General features: G+C 34.5%; 2 protein-coding genes across 2 annotated transcripts; both read left to right on the top strand.

The window, feature by feature from the left end:
* Positions 1-1,822: 1,822 nt before the first annotated feature.
* LOC105333388 (peroxidase-like protein) lies at positions 1,823-8,801 on the top strand. The gene is made up of 13 exons (XM_011436321.4): positions 1,823-2,030; positions 2,179-2,375; positions 3,166-3,310; positions 3,693-3,907; positions 4,391-4,570; positions 5,319-5,376; positions 5,603-5,709; positions 6,135-6,236; positions 6,682-6,774; positions 7,008-7,725; positions 8,007-8,176; positions 8,417-8,519; positions 8,693-8,801. The coding sequence occupies exons 2-13, from the start codon at positions 2,180-2,182 to the stop codon at positions 8,763-8,765; spliced, it is 2,160 nt and encodes a 719-aa protein (XP_011434623.3). The 5' UTR covers positions 1,823-2,030; position 2,179; the 3' UTR covers positions 8,766-8,801.
* A 3,313-nt stretch (positions 8,802-12,114) lies between these two features.
* On the top strand, positions 12,115-18,858 carry LOC105319077 (peroxidase-like protein). Its single transcript, XM_066068996.1, has 13 exons — positions 12,115-12,139; positions 12,374-12,560; positions 12,991-13,129; positions 13,762-13,976; positions 14,243-14,422; positions 14,720-14,777; positions 15,038-15,144; positions 15,473-15,574; positions 15,909-16,001; positions 16,251-16,974; positions 17,349-17,518; positions 17,818-17,920; positions 18,646-18,858. The coding sequence occupies exons 2-13, from the start codon at positions 12,377-12,379 to the stop codon at positions 18,785-18,787; spliced, it is 2,217 nt and encodes a 738-aa protein (XP_065925068.1). The 5' UTR covers positions 12,115-12,139; positions 12,374-12,376; the 3' UTR covers positions 18,788-18,858.
* The last annotated feature ends 2,266 nt before the right edge of the window (positions 18,859-21,124 follow it).

A 21,124-nucleotide genomic window follows, 5' to 3' on the forward strand; every position in this document is an offset into this window, starting at 1 on the left:
AATGGTAAACAACTCTAATGTACATTAATCCACGTATAATGGTAAACAACTCTAATGTACATTAATCCACGTATAATGGTAAACAATTGCAATGTACATTAATCCACGTATAATGGTAAACAATTGTAATGTACACTAATCCACGTATAATGGTAAACAATTGTATTGTACATTAATCCACGTATAACGATACCACGTATTACGGTTAACAATTGTAATGTACACTAATCCACGTATAATGGTAAACAACTGTAATGTACATTAAGCCACGTATAGTGGTAAACAATTGTAATGTAGATTAATCCACGTATAATGGTAAATATTTATAATGTACATTAATCCACGTATAATGGTAAACAACTGTAATGTACATTAATCCACGTATAATGGTAAACAACTGTAATGTACATTAATCCACGTATAATGGTAAACAACTCTAATGTACATTAATCCACGTATAATGGTAAACAACTCTAATGTACATTAATCCACGTATAATGGTAAACAATTGCAATGTACATTAATCCACGTATAATGGTAAACAATTGTAATGTACACTAATCCACGTATAATGGTAAACAATTGTATTGTACATTAATCCACGTATAACGATACCACGTATTACGGTTAACAATTGTAATGTACACTAATCCACGTATAATGGTAAACAACTGTAATGTACATTAAGCCACGTATAGTGGTAAACAATTGTAATGTAGATTAATCCACGTATAATGGTAAACATTTGTAATGTACATTAATCCACGTATTACGGTAAACAATTGTAATGTACACTAATCCACGTATTACGATATCGACCACGTAAATAATTGTAAAGTACATTCATCCACGTATTACGGTAAACAATTGTAATGTACATTAATCCACCTATAACGATACCACGTATTACAGTAAACAATTGTAATATACATTAATCCATGTATTACGATATCGACCATGTAAACAATTGTAAAGTACATTCATCCACGTATTACAGTAAACAATTGTAATGTACATTAACCACGTATTACGGTAAACTATGTTATTATTGTAATGTGCATTTATCCACGTATTACGGTAACATCAATCCACGTTTAACGATATCACGTAAATAATTGTAAAATACATCCATCCACATATTACAATATCATGGAAACAATTGTAATGTACATCAATCCACGTATAACGATTTCAGGTAAATCATTGTATTGTACATCAATCTGCATAATAAGATATCACGTGAACAGTTGAAAGGTTAATCAATAAGATATCACGTGAATATTGTGATACATTAAAATTGACTGACATGCAAAAGTGATGAACTTCAGATATAAAACACATGCAGCGTGCACCGTTATACAGCGTGAGAGGAAGAGTGTGTAGTGGATTGAGATGGCAATACAATATATTGTTAGTATATGTACAATGTAAATGGGTAAAACTTTGAATTTGAATTGATAAAATATCTCTTTAAGACTGTTTTATTGATTTGGATATTCACTGAGTATATTTATTGAAAACCAAAGAAAAAGAAAACGACACGAGACTCAAGCTGAAATGAATATACTTTTAAAATCAGAAGATGAAGCAAAAGTACTTTGTCATGGTCATACAAAGAAATTATTTTTACTCTCATGAAATGCACTTATTCTAAGAGTGGAAATAAACATTGAACTGTTAGCTTCCTATTTATCAGCAAATTCAGTGCCGGACAGTAAGAACAACCACAGTAAACCCTGACTCACGTTCAAACTTTCGCTATATTTGTCATTTGGTTCGGTCGGTTCTTGTTCGTTCTCACATTTAATGATAAGTTTACAAATCATCTTCCAAAAATGTACGATGAAATGCAGAAAAAGCCATGTTTTCCTATTGTCGTCCCTGTGAACTTAGCAAGACGTTGCCGTGTTTTGGAGCGGATGACAAGGTTTTCTTGCTGAAACATGGCTTTTCTATCACGCGCATCCTGTGTCAATACGCCACATTTTGAGACGCTTTCTCTGACAACCGTGCGCCCGAGCAGACGATAGGTAGGTAAAGCGGGAAAACTATTCACAAAATTTCGCAGAAAATTCAGACTGTTTTGAAGAAAAAAGTATGTGCTTTTAATTCAACTGATTACATCACAAGCCTGAAAAGGAATATATCTTTCCTCAACCAAGTTACGTCGAATTTTAGAATGGCGGTTTGGAGTTGGCCATTTCTGGCCCTGCTATGTCTTGGTAACGTTAAGTTTCATGCTACGGAACAATTGGGGAGGGAGAAACGCCAGGTATCGTACCCCCAGATTTACCAGACCGTCAAAGAGTGCATAGAGGAGGCAAACAATGAGCTGGCCATCCAGAAGCAGATAGACAAATACATGATGGACACGGGTAAGTTATCTAACAATCTATCGATGTGAGGATATATACAAAACATATCATTTCATTTTTGTGACACCTCTAGTCGTAAACTGGTAGCAAATATACCACGAAAACAAAGATGTGAATTAGACAAGGATGTTTTAATGACACTTTGTCAACTCGTTTTTCTCAGATTTTTACTGTAACCCCCCCCTATCACCGTTCAAAGATGAAACTGAATAATCATAGCTAGAAATTATATGTAGCAATATTTAGTGAGATGCAGATATGGCAGACGTTTTACAATGTTGTTTTAAAGTTGGTTTTGTCGTGCAAAGTGTAGTCAATCATAATTAATGCAATATGGTGTTTGTTTTTTAAAACGAAGGTTTTATTGCCATGTTTTAATATTCTGTTTCATTACTTTCAGTTGTTTGATTTTGAGGCTTATTTTAATTTCTTGGATTCCAGACAAATATATTTCTATTTAACGTTTGTATTGAGACAATGTTCTTTGCTCCCAATATAAAACCAAAACATCCATTTTCCCTACAATCATTTCTTTTTCAAAAAAAATTATCTAAAGTTTTCAAGTCATTGTTTAAAGAAAAATATTAAAATCCCAACGCGTTCATTTTAAATGCATTTCAATCAAAACAGTCAATGTGCTTTAAAAGAATTTAGATTAAAATGACAAAGGTTATCTTGATATATTTTCACAATCACCAGCAGCCTAAATAATGACAGCGATTTTAAGGTTACGGCACACTCTTAAATGACAAGTACAGTAGTAATGTCTCCTATGATTCCTTTGATACAGGCGTGGACCATCATGTACGGGACGGAGGAGTGAGTTACCTATCCCACCTGGGTCGGTTCTTGTACACAAAGAATGCGGAGAAGGTTAACACGCTATCAGACAAAGCCTGGGTCACCGTGGCAGCCACCAAGAAACTACTCAGAAGGTAAAAGACTACACTGATTATAATCCTTGATACTAGTATACTGCGAAGTTAGATCCTACAATATCACATAAACCACACAGTTACATTCTACAATACCGCAAAGTAAGATACTACTATACCACATACTTAGATCTTACAGTACCACATAGATCCTAAAAAACCACAGTTAGATTCTACAATACCACATAGTTAGATCTTACAAAACCACACACTTAGATTCTGTGATAACTGGTTCACAGCGACTTATTTTAACCAAACCCTTTTATTAAAAATAAACATACAAAATAATTGATAAATGGTTCGCATAGAGAAATCTTTCAAATGATTTCAAATAATTTTTTAAAATCATCTATGAAAGTCACACATTATTTTCGTTGAATAGGACTGGAATGACACTTCCCCAACTGAAGAGCCACCCCGGTTTTTTGGACGCGTGGAGGAGGCAGGTGTCCCAGTCCTGTCCGTTCGTAGAGCCGCGGTGTGACCCCAGCGTCATATACCGCACGGCGGACGGTTCCTGTAACAACTTAAACCACTCCTCCGTGGGGGCCGCTTACACCCGCCAGCGAAGGATGATGGACAACTCTTACGAAGACGGTTTGTTGTTGTTTGTTGTTGTTGGTTTACTTTGTTAATGCCCCCCCCCCCGCCAACGAAGGATAATGGGCAAATCTTACGAAGACGGTTTTTATGTTGTTGTTTGTTGTTGTGGTTTTTTTTTTGGTGATGCCCCCTTACCCCCACCAACGAACGATGATGGACAAACAAATCTCTACCTAAATTGGAAAATTCATTATATTATGATATCACGAAAGACGGAAGCACAAATGACAAACTTGCATCGAAGGGATTATGAATCAACAACTTACCCGATCCGATCAGTCTTACAAATGACAATTTACAAATGATCATTAAAAATTATCGAAGACTCAATAACAGAGTTAACATTTCGCATTTCTCTTTTTACATTAAACGAAGACAAATATAGAATTACATAGATAGAATATCGAACCCTTTGGCTTTTCATAGTATACATGTATACCTATGAAACTGATTTCAATATTTTTTTCTTTTCATCAGGAATAAACCAGCCACGACAGGTCAGTTGTAAGGGCGGACCCCTGCCAAGTCCCCGCACGATTAGTAATATCATCCATAAATCCGGCCATTGCTCCCTTCCTAGCAGACGACTCACAGTTCTCGCCATGCAGTTTGGTCAGTTCATTGAACATGACGTCATATCTACACCCCTTCAAAGAGGTATATTTACATCTACCAAGTATTATTTTCTCTATTTCCTACGGAAACTTATAGTTAATTCATAGCTCTATAGAAACAGCCAGACTGAAATCTACACACCCTGTTAATCGATTGGTCGAAATCTACAGCCTCTGAAAATGACAAAAAACTGACAGGACTACAAATTGACACGCCCTCTTTATCGATTGGTCAAAACCTACAGCGACCTTAGAAAAATCACGGACAGCACAAAATAATCATGATGATGTCAAACTCAAAGTCTCACAGGAGACGATTTGGCTGTTTCTTTTAGCTAACGTACTTATGTACATTAACAGTAATTTAGAGAATTTTACTAACTTTTCATAATCAATTTATTAATCAAATAAAAGAAAGATATTAATATAAACTATAAAATGCTTTCTTTGATGATTCATGCGGGTTATGAAGGTAGCGATCATTGCAGAAAAAATTTACATAACCCGCTAATGCAGGTTATGTACTTTTTCTGCAATGTCGCTACCTTCATATCCCAATTGCATCACCAAAGAAATCATTTTATTGTTTAAATGTTTTACTATTCTCAAAAAAAATAAAGAAATGCGTGTCTTTTGTGATATATTGTCATCCATTTTTTTTTGTTCTCTATGAAATTTTTTTAAACCTTTTCTTAGAAAGTACTTTTAATTAATTAAAATCAGCCTTGACTACTTTAATATGTAGCAACTTTTCCGCAGATGTGGTTAAAAAATTGTGCATATTTTTACAGGATTCAATAGCTCAGATATAATGTGTTGTGGACTTCCGGAAGAAATTCTAAAAAAGAGGTTGGTTTTACATTGAATCAGAATAATTTGCCCATCGAAATATTTTACCAATCGAAAAAATTAACCAAAGAGAAACTTCTAATTCCCGAAAACTATGACAATCAATGAAATACTTTCAGTAAAAGTTGATGTTTGCTGACGTTTGTGTTGTATTTGCTAATAGAGAAATACATGTAAAGGCAATATACATCTTATAGACAACAGTTTGTCTGATCTCTGTTTCCAGGTCTCAGTGTTTCCCCATCACTATCCCGGATGGCGACCCCCGATTTAAGGAGCACTGTATGTCCTTTGTGAGGGCCACGCCAGGTCTGGATAAAAACTGTGACATGGGTAAGTGACATCACAGGTGAGGGCAACAGGTAATCTACTGGACCCCCAACACAGCAATGATGTCCAAAGCCGAGGGCGATACTTGTCCGAGGGTCAGTACCCTCCACGACAGATACAAGTCATATGATTTTATGTAGCAACCAACCACTTGCACTGCACTTCGGCTATTTCCGTTTTCCCGATATCGGGCGAATATTAATTAGATGTGAACAAAGGGGTCCAACAGGATAACTGCAGAGAAACAAAGTTGGATGTTATTTATTTCGTGTGATTGTGAAACTTCTAACAATTCATTTTGTTATCCCTATTTAATTTGTTTTTAAACTACAAATTTAATTAAAAAAAACGACCTTATTCAAATGAACTCGATTTTAATATTGTTGTTTATGAAATAACAATTCATTACCATAGTTACCTTCCTGTAGGTGTGAGGTCGCCGATGAACCAGGCGACGTCTTACATGGACGGCTCACAGATCTATGGCGTCGATGTGGACGAGCAACTCAAGCTGAGAGCTGGCGTTGGGGGTAAGGAACAGAACTCAAGATGTATGAAAAATAAATCCTGTACAATCAAAACCCTGCTTTTGTTAATTGGAAATTACCTTTGAGTTCCTTGAGAAAAAATCCATAATCAAAATGTTTGAATGAAAGAAGAGCAGTTGTCAATAATCCACGATTTAATCATAGCTGTATATTGTGGTGTCATTTTAAAGAACTGCGTTAAAAAAATTGTATGTAAAATTATTTGGTTAGGTCTAGGAAAGAAACGAACATCAAAGTTATTAGTTATATATTTAATCAGAACCAGAAAACATTACATTTCTTTATACTTAGTAGTTAGAAATGTCATAGACATACGTTGATGTAATTTTTTATGAATTGTTTTTTTTGTCTATAAATATCTATTGAAATGGTGTTACCGGTATTTGTCTATCAATATAAACACTAACCTGCCGTTTCCTCTGGTAAGGATTAATGAAGATGACCCCTCTTGGTTTACCTCCACCCACTGAAGATCCAATCTGTATCCAGGAGGAGCCAGGCGACTACTGCTTCGGCACAGGTGAAGCTTAAATCTCATATAGCTGTATAAATGTTCTTGTGTTTATATATCGTATGTTTTCTGATCACTATCTTTATAAAATGGAGCTCGCTAAATTATAATTTTTAAGACAATGTTTATAATCTTTGGATTGCATGCATGTAGTCTGCAAGATATCAAATAGGCTTCATCCTTTTTTAACAATATCGTTACATATATGAACTCGCAAATATAGGCCAATTGTTTTTCAACAGGTGATTTTCGGGTTAATCACGTTCCCGGTTTGACTGTTATGCACACCATTTTCCTGAGACAACACAACAGAATAGCCACTGGGTTGGCTCTCCTTAATCTGCACTGGGACGATGAACGGATTTTTCAAGAAACAAGAAAGATAATCATTGGATGTCTTCAGCATCTTGTATATAATAGCCTCCTCCCAACCATTCTACGAAACGAAGATATGGACAGATATGGGCTCTGGTCTTCAGACTACGGCTACAGCAGCTCGTATAACCCGAACGAGGACGTCTCCATCATGATGGGATTCTCGGCGGCGGCCATGAGGTTTCCCCACACCAGGATTCCAAACGTCCAGTCGATGGTGAACAAGGATTATACCGTTAGACAGGACGCCCCGATCTTTGAAACCTTCGACAAACCAAAGTTTGTGCTGCAGCACCTCGGTAAAGCTCTGGCGGATTTTGGGAGGTGGCTGGTCTCATTTCCAGTCATGGAAGACGATCGCTTTGTGGAAGACGGTGTGAGAGACTTCCTGTTCCTGGACGATAAAGGTGAAAGCTTTGACCTGATAGCCTTGAACCTACAGCGAGCTCGAGAGCAGGGGATCCCTCCCTATAACCAGTGGAGAAGGTTATGTGGGCTGAAACCAGCGCTTTATTTCTCCACTGGACCCGGAGGCTTAGTGGATCACGAACCCGATGTTGTTCAATTGTTGTCATCGGTATATAAGTAAGTTAATGCAGTGGCTCGCTGTCATAGCCGTTATACAATAACAAACTTTAAGTGTATCCTTACCCAGATAAAAATAACCTTTAAAGAAATTATGTTATGTTTCACACAATGATTATGATTGTCATCCCTGGCTACCGCTTAATGTGCATTACAAAAAATTTGAATTAGGTACTGGATAATAAAAATATGTACAATCATACATGATAAAGAGATAAAATTTGAGTACTATCATAGAACGTCTATTGTATATTCTATGGTGTAAATCATGATTTTCACAGACATCCGGATGACATTGATCTGTTCAGCGGAGGATTATCAGAAAAGATCCCGGTAGGGGCTGCCACTGGACCTACTTTTGCTTGTATCATAGCAACGCAATTCAAGAATGTTAAAGTCGCTGATCGGTTCTGGTATGAAAACTACAACCCATACACTGGCTTTACTCCAAGTAAGAAATGCTAATGCACTGCTTTAGGACAGGTAAACTTAAGTCAAATGCCTGTCTTGTCCACAAATTGACATTATTTTTTTTGTATTAAATTGTCATCTTTTTTGGTGTATGCAAAAAAAAAGTAATTTCAAAATTTTATTATGCTCATTTGTGGTTTTTAAAAATCTTTTAAAGTAACTTGACGCCTTTGTAGCTATTGGACGGTATTGAGTTTAATTGTTTGTGTTTGCTTTTCAGACCAACTGAATGAAATAAAAAAAACCTCATTAGCAAAAATAATGTGTGAAAACCTAGATATCCAATACATACAGAGAGATCCATTATCCTTTGTTTCCGAAAAGTAAGTGTATTTTTGAGTCAAACACATTCATTAGATAAAGTGTATATTTGATACAAACACAATCATTAAATAATAGTTTTTACCCATAAGAAGAAATAAAATCCACGACGTACAATAATTATTCCATTTTGACATTTTTATAAACTTTTTATAACATTATAATTTTGTTACAGGAATCCAAGGGTTTCCTGTCAGTCACTTCCGGGCATTGATCTTCAGTACTGGCAAGAGAAGATGAAAGGTTAATTCAGCTGAGTGTACCAAAATAAATGTGTTACTTTTTGCTTTTCTCGTTATTTCTTGATAGTAATTTTTGCTCAAACTAGGACATACCCATCGTCTTGCATACGCATAGTATGATACAGGCAGTCAGAATAGAGTATGGATTATTTATTAAAAAACGAAAAAAATGCAGTAAGTTGGCCGGTCTTTCCGACGATAAAAAATAAAAAGATTACGACGATTTTTTGATTTTTTTTTTGGGGGGGGGGGGGAAATTTCAAATGCTTCCTCGCCCCTCCCCCTCCCAAATATGATTTTTTTAATCAACAATTGTAAAAATAAAATTTATCTTCACAAGATTTTGTTTTAGAGGAATATTTCTGGTGGTAGCGATTTTTCCCCTAGATTTCTACTCTTACTTCATCTTCCCAAGTCAAGGGTTTCTGATCCGCACCGCTTCTAAAAAGGGGCGCGGATCAGAAACCCCTTGACTTGGGAAGATGCTCTTACTTCAATGTGACGGAAGTTTTGGCTGTCATTTTCCGTCTTTGTGCCGTAAAATCTCGTAATACGTGTCACTGTTTTGCGCGTCAAAAGATGCACCTGTTAAAGATGTGGGTCAGTTTTGACGGTGCCACAGCTGATGAATAGCCCGTGAAGTCGTACAGCTCACACCTTCAACTTACCTGAAGGCCCTCAAGTCGGCGAATGTCAGGTAGAAAAAAGACAGGTAACAATGAGTAATGGATGCATAATTTAACGGAAGAGCAGACGATCGATTAAGGATTCAAACACATTTTTTTTTAGTTTTAATTGATATTTTTGGATTTTAATAATAAAAAGGACTTGATTGGCAGAATATTAATTAAAAATTAAGAAATATAGAGACTAAGATAGTTCACTTTCTCGGAAAGACAAAATGATCATAGGCTTTTAAATAAATAGCCATTTTAATGAATAAAGGCTTTTAATTTATTTATCAATAATATTGTCAAGATATAAACTATCAAAATATTCACTTCTTTATGCTTAATGCGACAATTTCTTTCTGTCGACCTTAACAAAAGGACAACCTGTCTCTTCAATTGATAAAATCTAATACATCAAGTCACTGTTTATTTGTTCGTGAAATATAAAACGATATAACTGTATACAAGAGAACTTCACGTATAATGAATGCCGACAGAAAGAAACATTAATATTCTTGTTAAAAGGCGTTAGATTTACAATCAAGCATTTGTTCACTGGAAGCCTGAGGATATCTATGTAACTATGTATTTCGCGTATTAATACATGCCGTAGTCAATTTTTACTTTTAATTGATTGTCATCAATCAAAAACAATCATAATTTCCATAATGACAATGGAGAGGAAACACTGCGGAGACCAGTGTTACAACAGCCAGAGCCGACACAGCATGCAGTAGACATTTACATTATTATTAATGGGCTTAAAACTGCCCCTTGTCGTGGACATATTTTATTCACAAGGGGATTTTTTTTTCTGATAACCGTGTTCTGTATCTAGCCTCAATGTAAGGTAGGTCCACACTTTTTATGTATTTTATAATGCCTGTTTTGTATTGTTTTACATCCTGGAAGCTTTCGTCATCTCTATTGACAATAATTAACTGTTCGATTCATCTTTCTTATTTTTTTTTTACCAAAAGTAACTAATTCAGTGAAACGAGAGTGTAGAAAATTTACCACCGATGATTTGGTTAAGTTGTGTTCTGATCTTGTCAAGGAGGTTTTAAAATGCTTGTAACAAAGGGAATCACTCACATTATAGCTTTACATGGTTTTTTGTATACATTGTTATTTCCTTGAATTCATCTTGTCCTTACATACACTCTATTCTGTTGACAGACGTCATTTTCATAAGCGGTATGGTTTTTAAACGATTCAGAACATAACAGAATTGACTAATAGTCGCATATCTAGTAAATTAAAATGATATAGCTTATCTTGTACATGGATCTAGTGAAATACTTATTTGAAGCCAGGGCATGTTTTATTTTATTCGATGCAGTTTCATAATTGTGTCATGTTGTATATTTTGAATTTACTGGGTGGGTGTAAATACAAAATTTACAACATTTGACTGTTGTAAATTTTGTACCCAGTAAATTCACAATTTACAACATGACAATTGACTGAGTGGTAAAATCTATGCAAATGCAATTCTGATTTCACACTCTTGATAAAGTCATACCAAAATACCGCATCTATACCAATAAAAACATTCAGCAAGTTTTACTCTTTGAATAAAGGTATACTTATCTACCCGTATTACATGGTTTAATGACCATGAGACAAATTCTATCAGATGAGTTTTTTGGATTGCATGCTATAAATATCCCATAAATATGTACTTTACTAACATAACTATATTAATTTGCTATTATTGTGTTTGTGGGATATTAAATGTTTATGTATTTCAAATAAATGAAAAGCATGCAATGAAGAAAATCTGCAAAATTAGCAAAACCAATCCAGAAAATATATAGAATGCAAGCAATTGAAATTTATATTTATAAGGATATTTTGATAACAGAAAAAGAAGTACGTATAAGAGATAAAGCATGTGATTTTTTAGGCTTAAAATTTTAAAGAAAATTTCTGAATATTCATATTTTTAATAAACAGTGTAAAAATGGGTATTTAGAATTTTTAAAAAGGAGGAGAAATTCAATCAGAAACGATAAAAATACCCGGTATCTTCTATATTTCGTTTTCGAAATCATGTATTACTTGTATTGTTATGCCAATAAAAAAATTGAGACTCAAGATTAAGTTTTTGAGTCTGGTAGATTTTCGACAAATATTCAGTAACCAGAAATTTATTAAGACAGGTCCAAACAAGCCCACAGAAACCATGACTGTATAAGCATGAACTTATAATTATCAAAAGCACATTTTTTTGGTATCAATGCAGTTTCTGAAATGTCTTTCTTTCATTTCTTACTTTTAGAAGTTTAGTAGAATTAATTTGTGATTTATTATGACGAAATTTACAATTTCGTCATACTTTTGCTTTTCAGACTGATAAAAATAATTCGATCATCGTCAACACTTGTTTAATTATACGCATACACGGTCTATTCTGCTTGTACGTGTGTAACAGTTCATTACACAAATTGTATAACATATCCGTGTATGGCAAAAGAACTAATTCTTTGTTCAGTTCAAATAGAGATACACAATTTTGAAATGTACACATAAAAATTTATTTATATCGACGGTCATTCCGTTCGAAGGGGAAAATTCATGTCGAAAAAATAAAAAGTTGAATAAAAGTTTTAGATAACTTTTGCACATCTGAAAAACTTGTTTGAGTGTTTCCGCGGTTTTGCTATTGATGTGTGATGGATTACAACGGGTCACACCGACACACGCGTAGGTACAGAATTAATCCGCCTTTATAATTTTCTTCTACACGCATTTGATCAGAAACCGTAAGGGCTAATATGCACATCACGTTTGTCAAAATGCTTTTCGCTGAAAACTAGAACAAAAGTTCGATTTAATATATGAAAATTACACAAAATTATCACTACCTTTTCGTAGTGAGCATTGCAAGAAAACAAGAAGATATAATTCTAGTTAACTCTGTGTATTTGGTAATTCCAGGTCATGAGGCCTTCCCCTGGGGTTGTAGCCGCCCTTTTTCTGACCATATGGGCTGTGTTGGGTGTGGTTGAATCACATAAATATGACACCCTCATCTCTACCTCCGACATGATCACAAAATGTATCAAAAAAGCTGTGAACCACATCGAAGCTCAAAAAGCGCTGGAGAAAAAGTACTACCTGCAAGGTTTGTACAAAAATTTCTTTCATTACTTTTGAATCGTTTTCGAATTTTGAATAGGTTCCATTGATCATAAATATAATCATTCGGTATAGTTGTGGTTAAAGAACTACATGTATAAAGACATTCATATAAAGTTATTAATTAAAGTAAATACAGATAATAGATGCATGTATAAACCTGTATGTAAAATACACGCAAAAATAATTGTTACTTCCATTTTAAACATATCTGATGAAAAATTTGAATTGAAGAAATTTTCTTTAACACATTGAATAAAGTATAATGACATCAAAGACGAACATTGTGAATATGTATTAAAATTTTAGCAACTTTATTTCTGGCCATATAAAATAATATTAATTCTGAAAACGAAACATTATGACATGAGTTTAGTTTGTAAATTGATTCGTTGTTGTTTATTTTTATTGAACAGGAACTGACTGGTTTCCCGACAATGGCGCATTTAGCTGGCATCACTCAAAATTCATGGGATTTGAAGACCCCGGCAAAATTCATGTTATGAATAAAAAAGCGTCCATTGTTTTAAAAGCCATTAGCTACTTCCAAAAGCTGTACGTTTTATTTCATACAATTATATATCTTTTTTGTTTCATCGTTAAAATGAGAAATTTTATTACTTCAAGAATACAGTAAAAATCAAAAATAGAAGCAAAGTTAGCACAAACCAAATTAAAAAATTTCTGCCATAACAATATCTTACTGAAACATTAAAATATATAAGTAGATATTCATTGTATGAAATTGTACTTTAATCAAGTAATAAGGAATCAGTCGTTGAGTATTTTATTAATATGGTAGGGTTGATAAAATGTCATAAAGCCTGAAAGACTAAATGATAGATTTGATCACGCCCGACCGTATTTAATCACCTCATATAATTCAAAAAAATGATTCCTTATTACTTATATAATTTTCAGCAATTGTATTTTGAATAATTAAAACAACCATTGATGAAATGTATATGACTGTACATTAAAAATTCGATTCATAGTGTTATCACAGACAAAGGCACTGAAAAATGTAAATATTAAAGGATAAACGATTAAAATGACATGCATTGTATTTGAGAATATCTCAAATTTTGAATTGTACGTTAATTAAGGATACAAATTAAAATGACATTGTATATTAGAATGAATATTTGAAACAAAAAACACTTTACAACTGCCAATCCTTTTGTTAGATCAGGCATTTCCCTGAATGAGCTGAAGCAAGACAGCGGTCTCCTGAAGGTGTGGAGAAATGTGATATCGCCGCACTGTAATTGTCCCCAGCCCAAGTGTAACCAAAGGGACCGTTACCGCTCCCCAGACGGCAAATGCAACAACGTGAAGCACCCTAAATGGGGTTCCACCTTTACCCCACAGCACCGCTACCTCCCGCCGGCTTATCATGACGGTACCCTTGAAATTTTTGTAATGTGAATCTGTATTCGCATGAACAAAGCACTCTTGTTCTAATATACATGTTCATAACATAACCCAGTGGTTGGAAGAAATCAATGAATGAACTATGTTTTGAACAAACGAACAATTTTTGCTATCTTTCTTATATCAAGAATACACTGAATTACTTCTAGTTGCTGTCTTTGTGTAAATTAAATGTCCTTATAATTGGTACATAATCTAACATCCTCTGGATACACTGCCTCTCTTTCTCCCCAGGTGTTAACACTCCTCGCATTAAGAGCGTGACGGGAGAAGCGTTACCGAGTGCACGTCACATAAGTAACGTCATTCACAAAGCAGACAAATGCCAGTCGTCTGGGCAGTTTCTGACCATGATGTTCATGTCTTGGGGTCAATTTCTGGATCACGATTTCATTGGCACGCCGATGAACAAAGGTTAGCTTTAGGGAGTATGTGTACGCCATAGTAAATTGAGTTAACAGTTCCAATATATACCCTTGTCATATTCATATTGGTGGTCAAGATAATGACAACGAGGGCGAACCTTTAGAACTTGTCTAAATACAGGTGATTTTTATTTACGTTAATTAATTGACCCGAATTTTATTGCCAACCAGTTGGTCATGGCAACTTTGAATTCATACGTAATCCATTTGGTACATACATGTATATATCTTAACAGTGCCAGCTATTTTCCAAATACTACATTTCCATTTTTATCATATTTCACAGGCTTTAATGACTCCACAATTACTTGTTGCAAGTTGAGTCCTACAACACTGGTACAAAGGTAAAAATAAGAATTGTTTCGTATACCTGCACTATTTAAAGGACTCCAAAGCATTATAGAATATCGATTCCTTAATGAACTGGTGTTTCGGATATTTTAATGGTATTCCATGCTGCATCTTTGTAATTGTACCAGGGTCTTGTCAAAAGATAAAATTATTCATAGTTGTAAAAGTACTCAAAAGAAAAGTAAGCACGAAACACCGTACTGATGATTAACTAGAGTTAAACAGAGAACTAAGATAGTTGCAATTGATCCAGAGAGTCCTGCTTTCCAATCCGGATACCTGACGATGACACGTTTTTCTCGGACAAGTGTATGGAATTTGTCCGATCGGCCGCGGCACCGGAAGACGGCTGTGTACCAGGTATGTGTCAATGGCACCCTTTTTAAAAAATTATAAACATTGATTAAAATACCGGAGAATTTGTTACCTTTAAACTGTTAAACTTAACATAAATAAATCTAATAATAATGTATCAGCTAAAATCTATCAACAAAGCGACATTCCAATCTGACTAGCCAATACTTTAAATGGTGTAAACGACTCCATTTTGTGATATTTGTATTAAAATATTAACATCCGTTGATGTTAATACAGTTGAGGTCAATTTTAACCATACGCTGCTCTCGTGTGTTTTAACTCTCTCTCTCTCTCTCTCTCTCTCTCTCTCATTTTGTTTCCTCTCCCATAGAATGGAGGAACCAGATTAATCAGCACACCTCCTTCATAGACGGTTCCATGGTGTACGGGGCCACAGCCAAGGACGCCAGAAACCTTCGTGCTGGGTACAAAGGTATGGTCCTGTAGGGTCAAAGACTGATCACATCACAGCTAATACCGCTCTCAGAACAATTGGTGGGAGTGTACATTTAAGACTTGTTTCAAAGTACAATATTCGTATACTGATTTGGTCAATGAGTATACTAGCAGGTACTAGCTTGATATGACCATCCTTGGTTTACTAGTATTTATTTTTTGGAAAGTTACTTTAGTCTAACCTTTGAAAGTCATGAATGATTTGGACATTCAATACGCTAGCATGCGCAAATTTGATGTAATCAACGAGTTCACAGTGTTTCACTTCTGTATTTTGAGATGACTTTAAGATTTCTTGTTTGTCCCAATAGGTCTGTTGAGAGTGACAGACGACGGAATGCTACCACAAACCAATAAAAGCGACTGCATAGTGAAGAAGCCGTCTGAATATTGTTTTTATGCAGGCATGTATGGGATTCGCCAAGTTAGTAACAAAAAGACATAGTAATATTAGGTCTACACTTAACAGTTTTCAAAAATACATGTATATTTAAGTTTTTTTCTCATCTGAAATCGATGCAAAACTATATGTACAATATCAATTCAAGTTAATGATGAAAAATACTTTTATGTCAGACGATTTTTTTTTTTTTAGAAAATACCATTTCCGACATTTTTTACGAAACGAATACAAATGTAGCTGTTTTCTTTAGGTGACAAAAGAAGTATGGTGGCCCCATCGCTGACATATTTACATCTATTGTTTGTCCGTGAACATAACAGAATAGCCCGTGGTCTCTCCGCGGTCAACCCCCACTGGTGTGATGAAACATTATATCAAGAGACTCGAAAAATTATCATTGCTGCCATCCAGCATATAACATATACCGAGTACTTACCTCTGCTCCTACCGAGGGACATTCGATCAAAATATTTTCTCCGTTCGAAGAGAAAAGGCCATGACACCGTTTATGATCCAAGCGTTAATCCGTCCATCTCAAATGTGTTCGGTGTGGCTGCATTCAGGTTTGGTCACTCACAGGTTCCGAATAACCAGGTGTTGTATTCCCCCTCTCACAAGCCAATTCAAATCGTTCCCATTGAGAAAACTTTTAACAGGCCCGAGCTGATCTTGACCAAAGATCGTCACGGCCGAGGCTTCGACGGACTCGGTCGATGGATGATTGGCGATTTCATGGCAGCAGACGACAAGTGTTTTGATGATGGCGTCAGGAATAAGCTGTTCTTAGATAAAAAACAAAAGAGTTTCGATCTGGCAGCTCTGAACATCCAACGAGGGCGGGATCATGGAATGCCAGGATATAATGCTTGGAGGAAGTTCTGTGGGTTGAAACCGGTGGTTCATTTTAGCTCTGGTCCTGGAGGTATGGTTGATCACGATCTAGAGGACGCTACCTTATTAAAATCTTTATACAGGTAAAGATCATTTTATTATAAACAATTTATTTCATGTAATGCCCCCGAAAATAAACCATAACATTTCCACTAAAATTTTGATGTAAATGACATTGTACTCGATCTTAAAAATTGTGTTTCAAATACTTTTACATTTTGAATCAGATGCTTTAAATTCATCGTCTTTTATCAAAGTATTAACTGATTTACATTTTATTAAGTATTATTTAATTCAAATAGGAAAAATTAAGGTATTGCGTCCGAATTTCTTATTCTCACCCCACAACCTATGTATATAGAAATACCAAAAGTATTTAAAGGTAAAAATGTAAGATCAGACATGAAAGTATTTATGGATTTGCATGCTTTATAACTGTTTTACTACTCAACATCAGACATCCAGACGACATGGATCTGTATCCAGCTGCCTTATCAGAGCGCCATCTACCGGGCGGACTGGTCGGGCCGACATTTGCCTGTCTTATTGCAAAACAGTTCTACCACCTTAAAGCTGGCGACAGATTCTGGTACGAAAATAAGTTCTTATCAATAGGATTCCAGGAAGGTAAGAACTTCAATTTTTCAGGTCTCTAAATTTGCAATATAACTACTGTTTACATGGTTATTTTCGCCTCGTGTTTTTTCGCTCTTCTATACTTGAAAACAAATTCGCCCTGTCTTGATTTGCAAAGACACAGTTGTGATAAAGAGATATTAAAACTGCCGAGTCTTTAATTTGCCAACGAGGGCGAAAAGCGGTAAAAATAAAACATGGGCGAATATTTTCCGGTATACAGTATTTGTTTATGGTTTCAGCTTATTCGAACTGGTGACTTTGTAACTCAATTTTATTTTGTGTTTTAGATCAGCTAAACGAAATAAAGAGACTAAGACTGTCACGTATTGTGTGTGATAATACACAGGTGTCGGAGGTACAGACTTATGTATTTCAGCCTTCAGGATCTAGGTCAGTAGTAAAAAAAAATGGAGATCTTATCTCAGTAGTATTTTGGGCTGTTAGATTGATATTTTTCTCATATGGCTCATATACCCTTTTTAAAATGTAAATATTTATTTAGATATCAATCAAAATTGTGTGGCTGTATTATAACACAGGCATTTAGAAAAGAGAAAAATAAAACAATATTATTTCATTTTTAGCTCACCTGCAATGCTTAGTATATGATTTAACTATGAAATCACCCAGTTACAAATGTGGCCCAATGTTTAATTGCTCAATGTTTAACTTAAGAACTTCTGGAGAAATTTATACGCGATCTATTCTACTATGACTACATAAAGCTTATTTTATAATGGCTATTGTTGCTCATGTAAGAGATTTTGGTCTATGGGCCTATTGTTTGTTGTAAAATGCTTTTAACTTTCCGGGTAATGACAGTTGAAATTACGATGAATTGATTGTGCAAAATTTTAAGCCATAATTTAAGACAAATCGTAAACATTAAATCTGGCCGTATCAGGATATGCATGACCATTTAAAGCTACCAACGATTAGAGTTTTTACAATATGTGAATGAAATTTTAATGGAAGAGCCAAACAGATGTTTTAACATTTATGCTAATGTGAAATTGTTTTTGCAAAACATCGTTCCATAGAAAATGAGCACTGAATGACAACATATCTCAATGAAAGTAAATTGTAATAAGATGATGTAATGATTTTTTTTATAGCAATGATGTTTATCCATGTCGAGATCGACGATTTTCTCTTAATTTGGAACTTTGGCGGGAAAATTCAAAAGGCGCCAAGAACATGCATCACGGATACAATGTTGGACGGAAGACTCCCCATCACATTAACTTATCATATTAAAATTTCCTACCGAAGGTTTTGTTAACATTATTTATTTGTTTTATCCAAGATAAAGAATCTTTGTTGTTCTGTTTTTGTTTTTATTTGTACAAATATATAATAAACAAAATATTCACAAACATTTTCGGGTTCTTGTCGTTATAAATGGGCCGATTGCTTAGTTCCTGCAATGAATGCACACGTTTAGTTTAAATTGTCAATGGACAAGAGGAAGTCACGTCGTTGAGGAGAAAAGAAATAATGAATTACAAGAACTGTTTGCCATTTTCTTCATGATTTAGTTGCGATGCTAAACAAGAAGTTTGACAAATTAAATAAAGGATTGAAATTTGCCGTACAATACACACATAAACACCTCTAGTGTAAATGGATTTTTATTAATCAAAGTGTTCAATGGCATTTAAAATCATTGTGCCTGTGAAACTAGTACATTCTTTTTATGAGTTTTTGAAACATTCTGCAAGAAATTATATGTACATCTAAAAAAAATAATAAGTACATTTGAATATAAAGTGATACAGTTATCTTTCTTTGTGTATAATAGGTTCTTAAATGGACATTGGGTTATAACAAAGCGTTAGGCAATTATAAAAATCATCGAGTATATTTGTTATTTTCTGTCACTGGAGAAAGGTTTTAAGGAATAGCAAAAAGAGATTTGGTTTCAATTATTTTGGAAGAGGTAGTAGCCTTCCAATGTGTTTTATTTTGTTATGTAAAGAAGGACGATGGTGGGGCAACAATTTCTCCAAAATACATAAATTAATTTGATTAAGAGCTTCAAACCTCGAACGCAAAAAATCATCAGATTAAAACTTCCTGCAAATATGTGTATCTAGTTGCTCCTATGTCAACAACAAAATTCTAAATTCAAAAGGGCTGAACTTCCAAGAAAAATGATGGGATCCGAATTCTCTAGCTGGTACAATGCTCATCTACACTTTGTATCCTTATTACCAAAATGTTTACGAAGATATGTACAGCACTTTAAAGGGACGATTTTAGAACAAAATTTTTATTTTTATTTTTTATATATAAAATGGTTATCATGCACATTTTGAATGAATGACCAAAATTTGAATGTTAGAATTAAAGTTATAAGGAAGATATAGGGGTAAAAACTCATTGTTATGTAAACAAAGCTCGAGTCTTATATTTGTTTACAGATAATGTAAAGTAAGGAATTACCATTTCTTTGACATAATAACTCGTGGGAAACAAGGCAAACCCATTAAATAAGTTTATAAAATATATTATCAATAGAAGAAGCAACATTTGATTGAAACTTACACCAATAAAACACATATTTAAACAATAACAAGGCTCGAGCGTTGTTTACAAAACAAAGAATTCAAAACTCTGTATCTTGCTTATAACTCAATGTCTGACTTTCAATTTTTCACAAAGCATTAAAAATACCCATATTATCCATTCTAAACATTAAAAATGGAAATATAAAATTCAAAATTTTCAGCTCAAATCGTGTCCAGGTCCCTTTAAGAGATTTTGCATTTACAAACTGTTAAATACTATATTCAGTATACGAATAAGTTTCTAAGTTTAAAAGAGCCGACATTCCCAGAAAAAAAATGGAATCAGAATTGTCTGTAAATATGCATATAGATCTACACATTATGTAAAAAACGGATGAAAACGAACTTGTTTACAACCAAACTAACCTCTGTATCGCCAACAAATCTTGAAGTAAAATGTCACTTAGATGTATTAAATTACATCTGTGTTTTTTAGGACTTTAAATTTCTATGCATTGTATCTTGCACCAATAAACTGCATACACGTTGTGTGCATTAGAAATCAAACTGTGAACAATTGTTAAAGATTGACCATTAGAGGAAACTCATTTTTTATCAAAAAGGTTACAATTGTTTGCCCCCTAAAACTAGGGTATAGATATTCCTCGTACTCTTGGTCCCCTTGTTCCTATCCCCCCTTTCCACTTTTGTAAACATCAAATACTGAAAGCGGAAGCAACATTAAGAGGAGTCATGGATTAAGGTTTAAACATTCCAAAATAAAGTTTGAAGTACAAACATGAGACTCCCTGACAAGTGCCATAATGACATGCAACTTTAAAATAAATCGAGTCTAACAGGATATGCATGTCCGTTTTAAGCGACCAGCGATTAGATATTTTACATTTTGTAAATGAAATTATAAATGACTGCAAATTTATAATTTTACCGGGTTTTCCAAAGGAAAAATCCGGTTTATGAAATATTAAAAATGACAGGGGTGAGGGGGAGGCGGGGCTGACAAAGTTGTACCCCTATTGTACGGATAACTTTTTTAGAGTTTTCAAGATAGGAAGTTTTTGTT

This window comes from Magallana gigas, chromosome 8 (assembly GCF_963853765.1).
Source record: "Magallana gigas chromosome 8, xbMagGiga1.1, whole genome shotgun sequence".
Lineage (NCBI taxonomy): Eukaryota > Metazoa > Mollusca > Bivalvia > Ostreida > Ostreidae > Magallana > Magallana gigas.

Excerpts from the sequence above, each read along its gene's own strand:
- LOC105333388 (XM_011436321.4), top strand. The coding sequence starts at position 2,180 with ATGGCGGTTTGGAGTTGGCCATTTCTGGCCCTGCTATGTCTTGGTAAC. Across the intron at positions 3,908-4,390 it reads GGACAACTCTTACGAAGACG|GAATAAACCAGCCACGACAG; the intron begins GTTTGTTGTTGT and ends TCTTTTCATCAG. Across the intron at positions 6,237-6,681 it reads GCTGAGAGCTGGCGTTGGGG|GATTAATGAAGATGACCCCT; the intron begins GTAAGGAACAGA and ends TCCTCTGGTAAG.
- LOC105319077 (XM_066068996.1), top strand. The coding sequence starts at position 12,377 with ATGAGGCCTTCCCCTGGGGTTGTAGCCGCCCTTTTTCTGACCATATGG. Across the intron at positions 13,130-13,761 it reads ATTAGCTACTTCCAAAAGCT|ATCAGGCATTTCCCTGAATG; the intron begins GTACGTTTTATT and ends TCCTTTTGTTAG. Across the intron at positions 16,002-16,250 it reads TGAATATTGTTTTTATGCAG|GTGACAAAAGAAGTATGGTG; the intron begins GCATGTATGGGA and ends TGTTTTCTTTAG.